Source organism: Globicephala melas, chromosome 14, assembly GCF_963455315.2.
Source record: "Globicephala melas chromosome 14, mGloMel1.2, whole genome shotgun sequence".
In the NCBI taxonomy this organism is placed as follows: Eukaryota; Metazoa; Chordata; class Mammalia; order Artiodactyla; family Delphinidae; genus Globicephala; species Globicephala melas.
The window spans coordinates 2,229,754-2,247,614 of record NC_083327.1 but is presented as its reverse complement, the minus strand read 5'-3'; the positions used below and the strand labels follow the sequence as shown (position 1 = coordinate 2,247,614).

General features: G+C 34.2%; 1 protein-coding gene across 1 annotated transcript in view; it reads left to right on the top strand.

Annotated features, from left to right (window-relative positions):
- The window catches only part of EYS (eyes shut homolog), a 1,661,361-nt gene that overhangs the window by 364,979 nt on the left and 1,278,521 nt on the right, over nucleotides 1–17,861 (top strand). The window contains exon 11 of the mRNA XM_060283543.1: nucleotides 3,018–3,117. Coding sequence (XP_060139526.1) covers nucleotides 3,018–3,117 — 100 coding nt within the window. The remainder of the gene's footprint in view (nucleotides 1–3,017; nucleotides 3,118–17,861) is intronic.

The window sequence follows — 17,861 nt, the reverse complement described above, 5'->3', positions numbered from 1 at the left end:
AGACATCAAAGGAAAGTCAACTTGATTAACACCGTACAGTTATGTATAAACAGTCATATATGAGTTTAATTTTAAGAAGATAATGGACTTTTTGAACTCTCCTAGGTTCACTGAGATGAGAATCAAGCCACAGTTGCAGTCCCGTCAGAACAAAAACAGAAAGAGTAAAAGTCTAGTTAATAGCATTAGGCAATGTGTTGATTTTTTGCAGACACGTTGAAAATCTCATATATTCTGAACATAATGTTAGACTCAGTTGTAAGTTCCATCACTGACATGTTTATAATGAAGTAAATCCTTGGCTTGTTTCTAACTGAGACTGTGAGATTGAGGTAGATGAGTGCCTAAGTGATGCCTGGGCAAATGGGAGCACTTGTGTTGATCTTCACACACCTTTTCCTGCCTGTGTCAGAATGGATTTCAGGGTGGGCATACCTGTTAACCAAAATTATGATAATCAAATGTTAATTTGAGGTGGAAGTAATTCTTTATTTTTAGAAGATACAATTCATCTCATACACATGCATATTAATTTTTTCCAGGAGAATATTTGAACATATAATACCTGCTTGGATTATCTTACTACATCTTCACATCATCACAGAAATAGCTATATTTAGAGTTGAATGAATATTTTGCTTTTGTAAATGAGCCAGTTTTTTAGAATTATTAGCTGTAAGTCCATTACACTTATGTTTAAAAGTTATAATGGTTTTTTTACACCACACCCATTCTGTTACCATAGTAACATGGTAACTCTTACAGGAGTACTTGTCAATACAGTATATCACTTATTTTGAAGATGTGTTAAAATATTTATGTAGTTGTGTGTGTGTGTCTGTGTGTGTGTTTTACATTAGGAGGAAATGCTAATAATAGACAGACTTTTACTTTCCAAGATTGGAAAAAGTAGCAGAACTCTTAATACTTTCCTTATATGCAAGCACATACCATCTAACTGCCATCAATTACAAGTTAAAATGTTGCTCAATATCTAACTCTCACGAACTGTTCCTAATTCTACTCCTGTGAGAATGATTGAGAAATAAAAGTACTGCATAACTTTTAGGCAATGAGAAAGTCATATTTGTTTTGAAAACCATGAATCCAACAGTGTTTTTTTTTTTTTTCCTATTAAACCTAAGAGACTGGTTTTATGTGGTTAACCTTCTTAAGAATAATAATCTTCAGGAAATAGGTGGCCACTTATATAAACTTAATGTACTATTTATCATGAACAAAAACTTGAGAAGATTTAAAATTACATGACAGATAGCAAGGTCTTTTGGAGAGACGAATTTTGGTATATCCTTGACTACAAAGAACAAACCCAGGTTTTTAAATGTGCCATATTTTTTTCACAAAGTTGATGCATAAGGCAAATTACCAAATAAATATTTTTAAGGTATAAACAAAGTTTTCATTTATTATTCTTTTTTTTTTTTTTTTTTTTCGGTACTTGGGCCTCTCACTGTTGTGGCCTCTCCCGTTTTGGAGCACAGGCTCTGGACGCGCAGGCTCAACAGCCATCGCTCACGGGCCCAGCCGCTCCGCGGCATGTGGGATCTTCCCAGACCGCGGCACGAACCCGTGTCCTCTGCATTGGCAGGCGGACTCTCAACCACTGCGCCACCAGGGAAGTCCTCATTTATTATTCATTTTAATTTCATGTTAATTTTTTTTTTTTTTTTTGGCGGTACGCGAGCGTCTCACTGTTGTGACCTCTCCCGTTGTTGGAGCACAGGCTCCGGACGCGCAGACTCAGCAGCCAATGGCTCACGGGCCCAGCCGCTCCGTGGCATGTGGGATCTTCCCGGACCGGGGCACGAACCCATGTCCCTTGCATCGGCAGGCAGACTCTCAACCACTGCACCACCAGGGAAGCCCTCATGTTAACTATTAATCAGTGGATTTAAATTCATTTTTAGTGTTAGTGTTCACCTTTTCTTCACTTTACCTTGATGTTCTAATGTCATATTGTCACTTAATATTTTATTTTGTCAGTGAAAATAGTAATGCAAATAGATTTTCTATTTAATTACTCATGCTCTTTCCTATTTAGATATATGTAACAGTAATTTTTCTCCAACCCAGATTCATTTCACCATATTAGAGAAAAAATATTTAATAATATTAGGAAGATTACCACTCATCTAATTTATAAATACAATGTGTTATGTGTGAATGTCTTTTTTTTCTATTTTTGTTAAATATTGGCAAAAAATTAGTTGTCAGAAGTCAATAATCAATTCAGTGTCAGTGTAGGCTACATTTTTTAGCTCTCTGCAAACTGACAAACAATGCAAGTGATATAATATGAAAAGTCAGTTTTAGCAACACAGTTGTAGGTGGAGCACTAATGGGAAATCTGCACTGCAGAATAGTTAAAAGGAAATATTAGGGCTATATAGTGACTGGACATTTCTGTTTTCCTTTCTTTCCATATAGTCCTGCTTTATAAAATTAATAGAAAAAAATGTGATTCATCACCTTGCCTCCAGAGCACTACATCTACAGAATTCATGGATAAATTCAAATGCATCTGTCCCACTGGTTTTATTGGTAAGTACCATTTGAAAACCGTGCCTTTATAAAGAGCATTTCACCCTGGGGGACATATGTCAGGATGTTATTGATTCACTAGTACTTCCTTTTTGTTCCTCTTTAAATTTCCTTTAGCCTAACATTTGATTTGCATTTCAATAACCTGAAACATCTATTCTACCTCTAGACTCCAAATCAGAAGATAAATTAGTTCACATCTAAGCAGTCTTTATCCACCAACTCAGCAATTAGTCTGCATTTAGTAATTCCAAGAGAAGTTGTTGCAGTCTATAGTAAGGTGAGCCCTGACACTAATATATGTGGCATTCTTATCTGATGAATTTCATCTCAAACATCATCCCCTTTAGGGTTAAAATGCTTGAGCAAATTTAAGAATTATAACCTGGCACCTGTTTGACTTATTGAAACTTAAAATCTGTTAACTTTTTTCAAAGGTACAAGATATGAAATAGATAGATGTAGATGAGTGTGCTTCACATCCCTGCAAGAATGGAGCCACCTGCATTGACCATGCTGGTAATCATTCCTGTCAATGCGTGGCTCCATTTAAAGGTAATGACCACTGAGAGAGAAGAAAAAGCAAACATAATTAACTTTAAAGAGCATTTATGTCTCTTGTCTGATCTCATTTCAGTCTCCCAACAGCATTACGGGGCCTTCATTTCCTTAAAGTCAGCTTCTAAAGTGACCAACCAATTATCCCTTAGGCAGAAATGAGAGTGAAATGAGCTTTGTTTATATACCCACTAAAACAGTCAAGTTTCGTAGTTTTCTATTAGAAAGACCATCTTACAAGCAAATGGTAAAATAAAAAGTAAGGAAGAATATAAGCAGGCTATCATGTTATATTTGAAATATTGTTCCTATTATTCAATTTCTCATGAAATTGTCAAGGTTTGCTTTTTCTTTCTTTCTAAAGTAACCATTTATCTGATTTTTGAATATAGCTATATTGTGCTTAACACAGAGTAAGCCATTAACTGATACTTTTAATTTTGTTTCAACTTTGATGATACTTTTTTAACTTCAGCCAAGGAGTTATTTTTTCAAAAGCAAAATGTATGGTTTTCCCTGTAAAATATATGTTTTTGTTTTGTTTTGGTTTGGTTTTTTGTGGTACACAGGCCTCTCATTGTTGTGGCCTCTCCTGTTGTGGAGCACAGGCTCCGGACACGCACTCAGCGGCCAATGGCTCACGGGCCCAGCCGCTCCACGGCATGTGGGATCTTCCCGGACCAGGGCACAAACCCGTGTCCCCTGCATCGGCAGGCGGACTCTCAACCACTGCGCCACCAGGGAAGCCCTAAAATATATGTTTTGATAAATTTTTGTGCAAACTAGTATACAGAAAGTCAATCACTGGATACTTCCTTGAACTTTAGTATATTTTTCTATGCCATGGAATTTAAAAACTGTGTCATTCAGGGTTCTCCAGAGAAACAGAAACAATGGGAGTTATATCTATATATCTATAACTATATACTTACTCAGACAGACATGATCATGACAGCTTTCATCCTTCATTACTGTGTGGGCCAGTTCCTCATAATGAATCTCCATGATAAGATATAGTGCCATGATCTGCTGTCTGTCTGCGAGCTGAAACCCAGGAAACTGGTGGTGAAATTCCAGTCTAATTTGAAGCCCTGAGAATCAGGGGGGCCAGTGGTGTGAATCCCAGTCCAAGTGCAGGAGAAAACCAATGTCCCAGCTCAAGTAGGCAGGCAGAAAAGGAACACATTTTCCCTTCCTTCATTTTTTGTTCTACTCAGACCCTCAGCAGATTGAATAATGCTCACTCAGTAGATGGGAGGATAATCTACTTTACTGGGTCCACTGATTCAAATGCTAATCTCATCAGGGAGCACCCTTACAGACACACCAGAAAAAATATTTAATCTGGGCAGCCTATGACCCAGTCAAGTTAACATACAATTAACCACCATGCTGCTCAACTTTATATTATCAACTGAGATATTCTTATATGTTGTACCTAATTTTCTTAGAGAGTATCTTCTATAATCATTAATCAAATATATGATTGCTTGACTAACTTCAAATATTTAGTATATATTTAAACTCACTAAATTACAGTGTTCTTATTTGTTAAACGGAGATTAAAAATACTTACCTCGTTGATTTGAATGTGAATTAAATGAGATAAATCATATAAATACCACATTGCCTGCTGGAAATTAACATTCTTCAAGTGTTTAATTGTAATTTTAAATAATTTTCTAACATATATATGTAAAATCTATACAGTAGGTAATATTTTATAATGTTTGGGTCGTAGAATTGAATACATATTTATTTATATATCTTTAAAGATGCATAGAGAATAGTCTAAACATACCCCAATCAATAAAATACTTAGATTTTATTTTAAAAATAACAAAGTTTTCCCGGTGTTTAAATATTTGTTTCTTATGTCATTCTCAGTGAAAGGAAGCAGATCTCCTTAGAGATCTAGCTGATTCTGGGACTATGACACAGAATGTACAAATGGGCGTGGAGAATTTTATAATACTAGAAAGCAATGAAGTACTCAGAAAACAAAACCATGAGAGTATCTCAAAGGAACACAGGAGCCAACTGAAGATGCTCTTAATGACCAGAATCATTTGAGCAGCAAAATACAGGAGTATTGGTTTATTATCCAAATTATAAAATAAATACTCATGAGTCCACACTGATAAAAGTAAATGATAGAATATATAAGTGAATAAATAGGAATAATAGACACATCTTCTATACAGAATTATTCCAAATAATTTGGACAGATACTTTGCACTCAAGGAGGTTGAACATAACTTCCCACCCCTTAAGTTTGTGCTGTAACTAGTGACTACCTTCCATAGGGTACAGTATGGAAATGGGGTGTAGGGGGAGAGTAACTTTTCAGAGCAGAAATCTGACAAAAACTGCCTAAGCCAAGTGATCAAAGTTAATATCAACAGTGATAAGTAATGTTAATAGCAAAACTTTCAATATGAGGTAATGAGAATGTCACTTTAACTTTATAATCTTCAGCTTGAAATCATATTGCCCCAGTCTAACCATGAGAAAACCATCAGACAAGTCCCAATTGAGGGATACTCTACAAAATTCCTGGTTAATACTCCTTACAACTGTTAAGGTGTCAAAAACAAGGAAAGTCTGAGGAACTCTCAGGAGACATGATGACTGAAAGTAGTGAGGTATTCTGGATTGGATCCTGGAAAGGAAAATGGCATTAGGTCAAAACTAAGGAAATCCAGATCAAATATGGGATTTAATTAAAAATTATGTATCAATATCAGTTCATTAGTTGTGAAAAACATAACATAATAGCACAAGATGTTTATAGTAGAGGAAACTGGTTGCAGTGTCCAGTTTCTCTTCACTATCTTTGTGACGTTTAAGTAAATCTAAAACTATTCTAAAATAAAGACGTTTAATGAAGAAACGAATGATTACAAATAAATGATTTCTAATTCAAAATAATTTACACTTGAAGAAAACAGAAAATATGTAAAATATAGTCATTTTAGGTAATCCTAAATGGTTTAATATTTTATATACACAATTTTATTTTGATTAATATCTGTGACTATTATAGAAATGACTACAGTCATATCTTGTTTTATTGCTATTCACAAATATTGCATTTTTCCCAAAATGAAGGTTTGTGTCATCCCTGTGTAAGCAAGTCTATTGGCACCATTTTTCTAACAGCATTTGCTCACTTTGTGACTCTGTGTCACAATTTGGTAATTCTGGAAATATTTTAAGCTTTTCATTGTTGTTATATTTGTTATGATGAGCTGTGATTAGTGATCTCTGATGTTACTATTATCATTGTTTTGGGGCTCCAAGAATTGCACAAATATAAGAAGGTGAACTTAATCAGTAAATATTGTGTGTGTTCTGACTGTTTCACTGACTAGCCATTCCCTAGTTTCTCTTCCTCTCCTCAGGCCTCCCTATACCCTGAGACACAACAATATTGAAATTAGGCCAATTAATAACCTCTAAGTGTTCAAGTGAAAGGAAGAGTCATGTATCTCTTCCTTTAAATCAAAAGCTAGAAATAATTAACCTTAGTGAGGAAGGCATGTTGAAAACTGAGAAAGGCTGAAAGCTAGGCCTCTTACACCAAAAATCCAAGTTGTGGATGCAATGGAAAAGTTCTTGAAGGAAGTTAAATGTGCTACTCCGGTGAACACACAAATGATAAGAAAATGAAACAGCCTTATTGCTGATATGGGGAAAGTTTTAGTAGTCTGGATATAAGATCAAACCAGCCACAACATTCTCTTAAGCCAAAGTCTAATCCAGAACAAGGCCTTATTAACTCTTTTCTATTTTGTGAAGGCTGAGAGAGGTGGGAAGATATAGAAGGAAAACTTGAAGCTAGCAGAGGTTAGTTCATGTGGTCAAAGGAGAGAAGTTATCTCCATAACATAAAAGTGCAAGGTGAAACAGCAAGTGCTGATGTAGAAGCTGCAGCAAGTTATCCAGAAGATTTAGCTAAGATAATTCATGAGGGTGGCTACCCCAAACAACATGTTTTCAATTTTGTCAAAACAGCTTTCTTTTGGAAGATGCCATCTAGGACATTCATAGCTAGAGAGGAGAAGTCAGTACCTGGTTTCAAAGCTTCAAAGGACAGGCTGATACTGTTGTTAGGGGTTAACGTAGTTTGTGACTTAACTGGAAGCCAATGCTCATTCACCATTCGAAAATCCTAGCGCCCTTGAGAATTATGCTAAATCTCTTCTGTCTGTGCTCTGTAAATGGAACAACAAAGTTTGCATGACAGTACATCTGTTTACAACATGGTTTACTGAATATTTTAAGCTCACTGTTAAGGACTACTGCTCAGGAAAAAAAAAAAAGATTTCTTTCAAAATATCACTGTTCATTGACAGTGCACCTGGTCACCCAAGAGTTCTGATGGAGATGGACAGTGGGATGAATGGTTTTCATGCCTGCTTACACAACATCCATTCTGCGGCCCATGGATCAAGGAGTCATTTTGACTTTCCGGTCTCATGATCTAAGACATACATTTTTGTAAGGCTATAGTTGCCATAGATAGTGATCCCTCTGATGGGTCTTGGCAGAGTTAATTGAAAACCTAATTGAAAAAAGTTAATTGAACAAAGAATTCACCATTCTAGATGTCACTGAGAACATTCATGATTCATGGGAAGAGGTCAAAACATTAACATTAATAGGAGTTTGGAAGATGTCAATTCCAACCCTCCTGGATGACTTTGAAGGGATCAAGACTTCAGTGGAGGAAGGAAATGTAGATGCAGTGGAAACAGCAAGAGAACTAGAATTAGAAGATGTGGAGCCTGAAGATGTGACTGAATTGCTGCAATCTCATGGTAAAACTTGAATAGATGAGGAGTTGCTTCTTATGGATGAGCAAAAAAAAAATAAAAATAAAAAACTGTTCTTGAGATGGAATCTACTCCTGCTGAAGACACTGTGAAGATTGTCGAAGACAACAAAAGATTTAGAATATTATGTAAACCTAGTTGATAAGAATAGTAGCAAGTTTTGAGAGATTTGACTCCAGTTTTGAAAGAAGTTCTACTGTGGGTAAACTGCTATCAAACAGAATTATATGCTACAGAGAAATCACTCAGAAAAGAAAGTCAGTTGATGTGGTAAACTTCATGATCCTGTTTTAAGAAATTGCTGCAGCCACCCCAACCTTCAGCAGCCACCGCCCTGATCAGTCAACAGCCATCAGCATTGAGGCAAGACCCTCCACAAGCAGAAAGATTATAACCTGTTAAATGCTCAGATGATGGTTTGAATTTTTTAGAAATAAAGTATATTTTAATTAAGGTATGAATGTACGTTTTTTAGACATAATGCTATTGCACAATTAATAGTCTACAGTATCACATAAACATAACTTTTATGTGCATTGGGAAACCAGAAAAATTTGTGTGAACATGCTTTATTGTGATTTAGACTTATTGTGGTGGTCTGGAACCAAACCCACAATATCTCAGAGGTCTGCCTGTATTAAGTATTTTAATTCACTAATTATACTGAAGAAAAGAAAAGAAAAGAATTTTCCAGTTAATGTCAGTGACTTACATTTGTAAAACACATTAAAATGTTTAATGAGCTTTCACAAAAAGCCATATATATAACAGGAAAAAACAAAAAAAGCAAAAACAAAGTTAAACTATTATAAAACAAATATGCCTAATAATGTATATAATATTTTTCTTATAATCATGTAATGTGGTAAAATTTATACTAGAAATATATTATACTATATAAAAACATAATTTTGATAATTTCTAAATCATTTTATATTTTTATACATCTGTCAGCTAGGAAATCTGTCTGCTTGGCTCTTACTTTCCTTTTCTGGCACAAGCTTAATTATCCTACATATACATGAGATCATGTGAATGAGTTCTGAACAATAGAAAATGGAAGTTTTTATCTTGCAGTCTGATCCATAAAAATATCCTATAAATCTTTCACTCCCTTTTTAAAAAAGTTTATTGAAGTATAGTTGATTTACAATATTGCATTTAATTTCTGCTGTATAGCAAGTGACTCAGTCATATATATATTCCTTTTCATATTCTTTTCCATTATGGTTTATCACAGGATACTGAATATAGTTCCCTGTGCTATACAGTAGGACCTTACTGTTTATCCATTCTCTATATAATAGTTTGTATCTTTTAATTCCAAATTCCTAACCTTTCCCTCCTCTACCCCATCACTCTTGGCAACCTAAGTCTGTTCTCTATATCTGTGAGCCTGTTCTTGTTTCATAAATATATTCATATGTATCATATTTTAGATTCCACAAGTAATATCATATGATATTTGTCTTTCCCTGTCTGACTTACTTCACTTAGAATGATAATCTTTAGGGTCATCCATGTTGCTGCAAATGGCATTATTTCATTCTTTTTATAGCTGAGTAATATTCCATAGTGTATATGTACCACATCTTCTTTATCCATTCCTCTGTCAGTGGACATTTAGGTCATTTCCATGGCTTGGCTGTTGTAAATAATGCTGCAGTGAACAAACCAGTGTCTTTCATTCCCTTTCTTCTTCTTCATTCTTGTTGGAAATGAGATGTCTGAAAAACTAGAGAGAAGAGCCAGAAGAACATAGGTCCCTAAATAAATTCTCATGTAGAAAGACATCCATGGGCCAAGAACATTCCCACGCTCTGAGTGAAAAAACAACAAAGAAACAGAAAAGTTTGTTTGTGTTAGGCCACTAAAATTAAAAAGGGTTTCTCCTTTATAGCACTAACATCCTTTACTATAAGAATTACTCCTTTAATGAACATAAAGTAGTCCTTGAAAATATCATCAAAATTAATTTTTAAAAATCCCATGGATAAAAATATTTTTCAAAAACTGTGTGTAATGTAGTTATAAATTCAGTTTCTATGTGAAATTTTTGTAATTTTTTTAAAATTTAGTAATTATTCTCTTGTTTGTTCTAAGTCTGTTAGCAATTGCACAATCTATTTCAAAAAGAAATGAAAAGAGCATATATAAAAAGAAAACAGCAAAAACATTAAAATAGTGAGATTAAGTTTAGTAAATATTTAGTTGAGTCAATAATTCAGTAAGGTTAATTTTGTGTATTGACTATACCCAGTTAACAAACTGTCCCATGGGGGATGTTCGAACCCCTCCCTGTTTGTACATCTCATGACCACCACTCACATCCTTTTGTGTACTGTTATTGGCTGTTTCAGGCAGGATTTAGACTGCATTTAACTGCAAAATCTAAATTATTAATTATCTGGCTCTTTCAGAAAATGTTTGCTGACACTTGGTATAGAAAAATACTCAAATAACCTATCTTGTAAGCTACGTGTTCTGGCTTTCTGTTGTATAGTCCACGTTTCATCTATTGGTTCTTTACCTGTGGTAACATATTTTGTTAAAGTAATGTACAAGGTCTTTCTTTTTATAGGAAATATATAATTCTCCTCCACTGTACTAAATTAATATTATAATTGTTCCATCCTGAGTCAAATTTATGCCAGAAAAAATAATACATATAAATGTGAATTTATAAATGTATAAGATTTTTTTTAAATCTAAAAAATATGTATAGTTACTGTTTACCACATATGTGAATTTGTAAGGTATAGTTTATTTTAAGATAATACCCTAGTTCAAACATTTTGCCCTTTAGAGAGGTTATATTTCATTGTTAGTCATAACTTATTAAAACACACACTTAGAAAAAGGAATTTATCCAAAAGGTCAATTGTGATTATATAGTCCATTTATGGGGACAATGGAAAAGGATTAGAAAAATCTTTATATAATTACTCTGGAGAGCTGAATAATGAAGTGCTTTTATGTGTGTTATTTTCTAGCATTATAATTACAGATCCTCCACAAATAGTATAGCTTTCACTCATAATGTTTAATATTGTATATCTCTTTTGAAATCTATAGAATTTGTTTGTTTGTTTTGGTTTTTACAAAGCACAATAAATAGGGAAAATAAATTCCTCTATATAATCCTTCTTCCATGAGGGGTTCATCTGCTGGTTAACGAGTTGTTAGTTTTGATTTAATCTAGGCTCCCTGGCAAGTTCTAGCCTTAAAAACTGAACCTAAAAAATAAATATTAAAAAATGAATTTCCTTCTGAAGTAAAGACCTTTATTATTTTGTTTTCTGTTTACTCTGAACTGAATTTTTCTTCAGCAATGAACAGAGAACTTTAATAAATACCAATGGGTTTTCACCTTCCCATAGAGGTAATTCTTATGATTTTCCTGAAGAGAACCTAATGCTTTTCATTTAACAGAGGAGGATATAGACTACATACATGTTTTTACAAGTTTGGAAAGCACAATTTTCTATTTTAATTAAAGCACAAAGATATAAATCAGTCATCCCCAATGATCACTACTGTTCTTCACTAGTCTACTGTCATGGCCAATCAGTGCTCCCCAGTGCCCTCTACTGAGCCTTCTGTGCCCAACACTTCCAAACAGTGCAGTGATAGTAATTTATTTTGCTATGCAAAATGTATATTAAGTGGACATTTTTTATCTTTCCATGTGTGAAATAAATAGGGATAAATCGTGCCTCAATGTGTAAATTTTCCTTTTACATATGAAATATAAAAGAAAATTATCATTACACACACATACGCACACACATCTGGAGCTAAGTACACTTGTTCATCTTCCCTCCAGAATTAAATGCAATTGTTCATGTGGTCATGTTTTACAAATGCTAGTTATTACTCTTTGTTTAAAAACCATAATCATTGCTAAATAGTAAGGCAGCTCTTGTCCTATCAGCAGTTTTAAATTATAAAACTAATGTCCATGAAATATGATGGAAGTAAAGGAAAGTTGTGAAGATGACTACATATAATGAAATTGCTGCTCCTGGTAGAATTAGCTTGTGAAGCACTTAAAGAGGCAAAGCCTATTTCACAATTTGAAGTGTTTTCTTAGTAGATGAAGATGGTCATAACTCTCAAATTGCCTACATTGAACATTTAGTGACACTAAGTTAATGTGATTCTCTAGAAAATTATGACTGATAAATCCAAATTTTAAGTGTATTATTTACTGGAAACTAAACTATTGATAATTTTATAATTCTTAAAATGATCCATTTGCATATTGAATTTCATTAAGTGAAGGAATTCTACAAGAAAATAATGTTACATATATCATTCTTAAAGCAATAGTCTTTCTGTATCCATCACATATTGGTGGTGAGAAATAAGTTGTTACCCTTTCTTTTCTAGAATATAAAAGTTTCCAAAATCTAACACAAAGAAAACAGGGCTTTGATGTAAATTCTTGTTTGGTTCTCAAGTAAGTAAGTGCTTAAACTAATAAGAATGCCATTTTAATAAGGCTAGGTATGAGCAAGTGGAATAGAAATATTGTCTGAGCAAATGTCTTGTCTGCTAAAGCTTTAATGACACCTGTCCCTAAATATGTAGCAATTAAGATAAAAAAAAGCAGAAATGGTAATCAGCCATTAACCATGTTTGCAAAAGAAAGTAAACAAAAAAGAATGAAAACTCAGCCCAACAAAAATGCTTTAGTGTGTTGAAAGTCAGAGTAATAATGCTGTTTTGTGGATAGGACATTTTATGATGGGAACTTGTAATTAGAAAGTAGATTTAAGTACATATTTTTAAGTGCTTGTAAAGTAAAAAATCCACAGCAAGACTAAACATTCCTGGAGGACAACATATTTCAGCAGGGCTATACAAGCAACAATCTCTAATGTTCTGAAGATTTCTTAAAGGTAACTACAGACAATTTGACCATATTAACAAAAAGTCAATTTGCTTTAATTCTTTTAATGAAAGTAATAATATGAGTATTATTTTGGAGGGGTCAGATAAGTGGGATGAACTATAAAGTACTGAGTTCATAATAATAATCCAATAGAAAATAATATTCATTTAATAGTTGATGTTCCTCCCTTCCCCCCCAAAAATTAAAGGAACATATCAAGCACCATAAAAATAATTTAAAATTTGTACCCAAATTTCAACAGAAGAATAAAAGCTGAATCAACAAGGTGGTTTTGCTATACCATTAAATGCACCAATAAGCAAAATCAACCTCCAGATTCAATAATATGTGTGGGTCGGTAAATTACAGTTCATTATTTCAATGGAATATTAAAAGATCAAAATTAACTTCAAGATAATTTTCAGATACTTCAAAACATTAATAAATTGTGATACAATTTTAAGTTCCAAAGAAGTACAAAATTTTACATTATTTTTACAGCTTTGTAAAACATTGATGTCATTAAACCAAAAATAAAAAGTACACCCTGGGACCCAAAAAAAGGCCAATGGTTTTCTGAAACTTAGCTTTGTTTTTCAAAATTCCTTTTACTATTATTTTTTAAACTTAGAAAATAGAAACTATCAGAACTGAGAGGCCCAGAGGAAACAAGCAGAGATTTTCTTAGAGAAAACCCAACTGAAAATGCCCATTGAAACAATCTTGTGTATCCTGCCATGGGGAGAGGAATATAAAGTAAAATCACAAGTTTGAAAAAAAATAGTTGATGTTGATGATCTTGTCTCCCATTTCTTCTGTGTAGATTCAATTAAAACAAGAAAATGAAGTACATATTGGTTTGACAATCGGTATCAGACATCATAACGTTTAGTTTGATATAAATACTTAGATGCTGAGGCCATTTAGACAGCAAGAATAAAGGGAACCTGAGTTGAGGATGGGTACTAGTTATAAAGAGAATTGATTCTTTTGGCTTCATTTATTAATTTATTTTTCTGTTTTTAGAATTCAGTGGTATTTCATACCTTGGTCAAATATTTATTTAATTATATGATTTCAATTGTATTTCTTATTAATGGATCAGAACTATTATTTATCAGTTTGACACTCCCTATCCTTTTTCTTTATAACCTATATACTATTTAATTTGTATGGGCAATTACATTTGACTACATCTTCTGTAAAATAGCATACCAAGTGAAAAAATGTTGCCACTAACTATAAGTATGGACATATTATATTCAAAGTGCTATGGAGTTCAACTGATAAGACATTGTAGAATTCATCCCATCTTGGTAACCTAACACATGCAATGATAGAATGGCAGCCTTGTCAGATTCAGAGACAGGCTTCAATATAACCTACATTTTATACTAATCACTTTTGATTTGAATTACCAATAGGAAATTGGTAATTCCTAGGATTAAATTACCAACGCACCTTTGACTCTCTAACAACTAGGGAAAATTATGACTAAGTTGAAAATTACAGATAAAGAATGGTTTGCACATATTTATAATAATTTGAAGTCTTTGCAAAATTGGAAAGTCATGATACTGTTATTTTTTTAAATTATTCCCTTCTTTGGATTTCAGGATATTACTCACACTTAATTTTTGGTGTTATTCAGCACCCTGTCCTCAATCCTTTCACCTTTTCACTATATATGCTTTTCAGATTGATCAAATCTATCCACATGAGTTGACAAATTCATTTCCAGCATGTGAAAAATGGACTTTTCCCTTCAAATTGAAAGAACTACATGTTGATGATTCATAAACTGTCATGCATATCTTAATACTATGAATGTTTCAGGAAGAAAATTCAAATAAAGTAACATAGAGTGACCAGAGAAAGAAAGCATGGGAATTCAAAGTGCTCAAAGATGTTCAGTGAAGCCAAAAGTTACCCTGAGAGCAATGAGGTTGGAGTATTAGGTACAGTCAAAATCAGAAATGCCATCTCAGGAATATTTGGGACAATGCAGTTTCATTAAATCTGGGAGATTTAATCAAATGTACATTTTGAGAGGTCATCCTATACTGTATTTCTTCTTTTTCTTTTATAGAAGGGTTACATATGGAATAGAGAAAAATGTTAAGTGCTTGCAATAATCAAGCTGTTGTCTACAGTGTAGGTATGAAAACTACGTTTGAAGTAACTGGATGATTTTAGAAGATATTTAGGTAACAACCCAAACAGGCTAGGCTTTTATGATGTTCAGAAGTGTAAAGCAAGGAAGAGAAAAAAATCATGCTCAGATACCCAGGGTGGATAAGGGAGTTATTGCTCTGGGGCCACAGGAGTAGAAGCCGTGTGTTTAATGAAGACAAAAAGCAGCAGCGCTTCAGACATACTGAGTGTGCGAGACTTTAAACTATTAAAGTAGAAGTTTCCCTTGAATCATCCTAATCTGTGTGCCTGAAGCAGAGAGGAGAGTTCTGGAGGGCCTGTAGTTTCTAAGACATTATTTAGAAAGTGACAAAGGAAAGAATGACAAAGGAAAGACAGGCACTGAGGAAAATCAAAAATGTAGGGATGGATAGACAAGGAAATATACCATGAGAAGCAGAAGGAAAAGGAAGAGAAGAGAGAGTGTCAGTAAGAAGAAATGGTAAGAAAGTGTCAAATATTGTTGGACAGTCCAGTACGATTTTGTGTGAAAATTGCCCAGAAAAAAAGTAGAGAAGCATTGACATTGCTCCCAAGCCTCAGTCTCCACAGAGCCTCCCTGGCTTGGGTTCAAGTACAATCCACTCAACCCCTCAGGCTGACTGGCAGAAAAGATTCTACTGTCCTTTGGTTTTTCGTATACCTGCCACCCATTTGTAAATAGTCTTCTATTAAAATAGCTTCAAATGTATTATTTCGAGTGGGCAATCTCATTCCTGCCAGGATCCAATCACACTTAGTAATCTTTGTGTACTCATGGGATGATCTTAATACAAGTGTAAAGAAAAAATCTTTAGGAAAAAGAGAATAATCAACAGAGAGAGGGCAGTGTGGTAGGACAAAGATCTAGAAATCTAGTGGCAACATTAGCTTTAGACAGGAAGAGGGACGGATCTATCATTAAATAATAAATTAACCAAATGGAGAGAACAGATGGAGATATTTGTCAGAGTAGAGATTGTGGTAGAAATCTGGGGGAGTTGTCATCTGATGACATCCATTTTCTCTGGAATTCAGAAGTGTGGTTGTTTTCTGTGAGTGACGGGAACAGTAATATAATTGAGAATTCAAGGAGAGTGTAAAATACTTCACATTTAATTGAATATCTATTTTCCTGCATGCTGATACATTGACTTTCATTGAAAAATGATCCTTGTAGCCATATTGTTCTATAGGAGCTGCTATTTTGACTAGAGTTTTCATCTTCCCTAAACCAGAATCAGGGACCATTCTTAGGATTTAGGTAGGGGACTTTGCGAAAATGCTGCTCAGACTATGTTTGGCATTGAAAATGTGAAATATAATCCACAAAAATTGGCAGAAAGTTTCTCAAATTGGGGGAAGAGGTTTGAAGAAAGATAAGAATTTGAAGAAGGGGAGAAACAGAAAGATAATGGGGGAGAGCTAAAGAGAGAGACAATCAAAGGTGGCAGAGCTCCCATCCCTAATGTATCTGGGCCAATTGCATTTTTGCCACTCCCATGGTTTGCTGTTTAAAGGAATAAATTTATCATTGTACTAGTGCTGATCCTACTGGGTTCTGCCTCTTTTCTCAAAAAAATAAAATAAAGTCTTCATTTGTGAAAACTTAGGCAGTATTGAAGTTCAGTCAAAGGTAGAGATCATAAATTTATGCTGGCATCAGTCTTCAGATATGTGTGATCTTCCTCCATCAGTGCTGAGCAGCTGAAGTAGAGAGAATAAGAGAGTTGGATTAACCAGGAATTGAGGAAATTAGGGAAATTTACTTTTTTGTGTGTGCCAGTGAATGATAAGTGGAATTCAGTCCCACTTCTTGACCTTGAAGTTTCAGTGGTATACACAAAATTGCTGCCTTTAAGAGGGCTGGAAGCAGTATGGCATAACTACAATGGAGATGGTTTTAATGAAGCAAGAAGGTAAAGGCTACACTCAATAAAAATATAGGAAGGTTGTTAATTGCACAAGGAATGCAATGACAATAGCAGTAGGAGGTTGGTTCATGGAAGAAGAAGCATAATACTGAATAAAGGGATTAGAAAAAATGCACTGTAAAGATTTTATGTTGGCAATTATCAGAGTTTTCAGAGATATGAGATAAACTAGACTTAAGACACACACAAAAGGGGCAAGATTAATCCTAGAGACTCTGGTAACAGTGGAATAGTATATAGACAAGCCATTCATCAGATGACAATTGTAAACTCTGAACAAATTACAAAAGCAACCATCTAAAAGCACTAAAGAGTGATCAGTAGCAGGCAGACATTGGAGAGGAGTCAACCCATAAATGAAAGAAACTCTAACTGGATAAAATTTGTGCTTATATGGCTTCTCACCTGAGGGTACCTTCAGTCTGCTCTGTATGGGCAGTGGAAGCAATGGTAGAAAGCTACAATTTTTCAAGTGTGAAGAGTCAGAGGACAGTCTGAGACTTCCATAATAGCATAAAAGTGACCCAAGAAAAGAGGGAAGAAAATATAAAGGAGCACTAAGATCTCATACGACGGTACTAATCCTGGTTAAAGCCTGAACAGCACATATGTAGGGAAATTCTAAGGTTCCCACGGAAAGCAACCAATAAAAATATGAAGAGCTAAGTAGTTTCAGCTGCTTCCAAACCAGTGATGCAGAATTTGGAATTTTAGTTCAGCCATGCTAACATCATACCACAATTAATAGCATCATTACTTAGAGAAACAAAACAGAATGCAAGGGCAACACAGAATATCTTCACAATGCCAAGAATGAAACTAAATGTTACTAGAGAGATTTCAGTATTAGAATACCTTCACTTTAAGACATCTTGAAGGAAGTTCTTTAAGCTGAAGGGA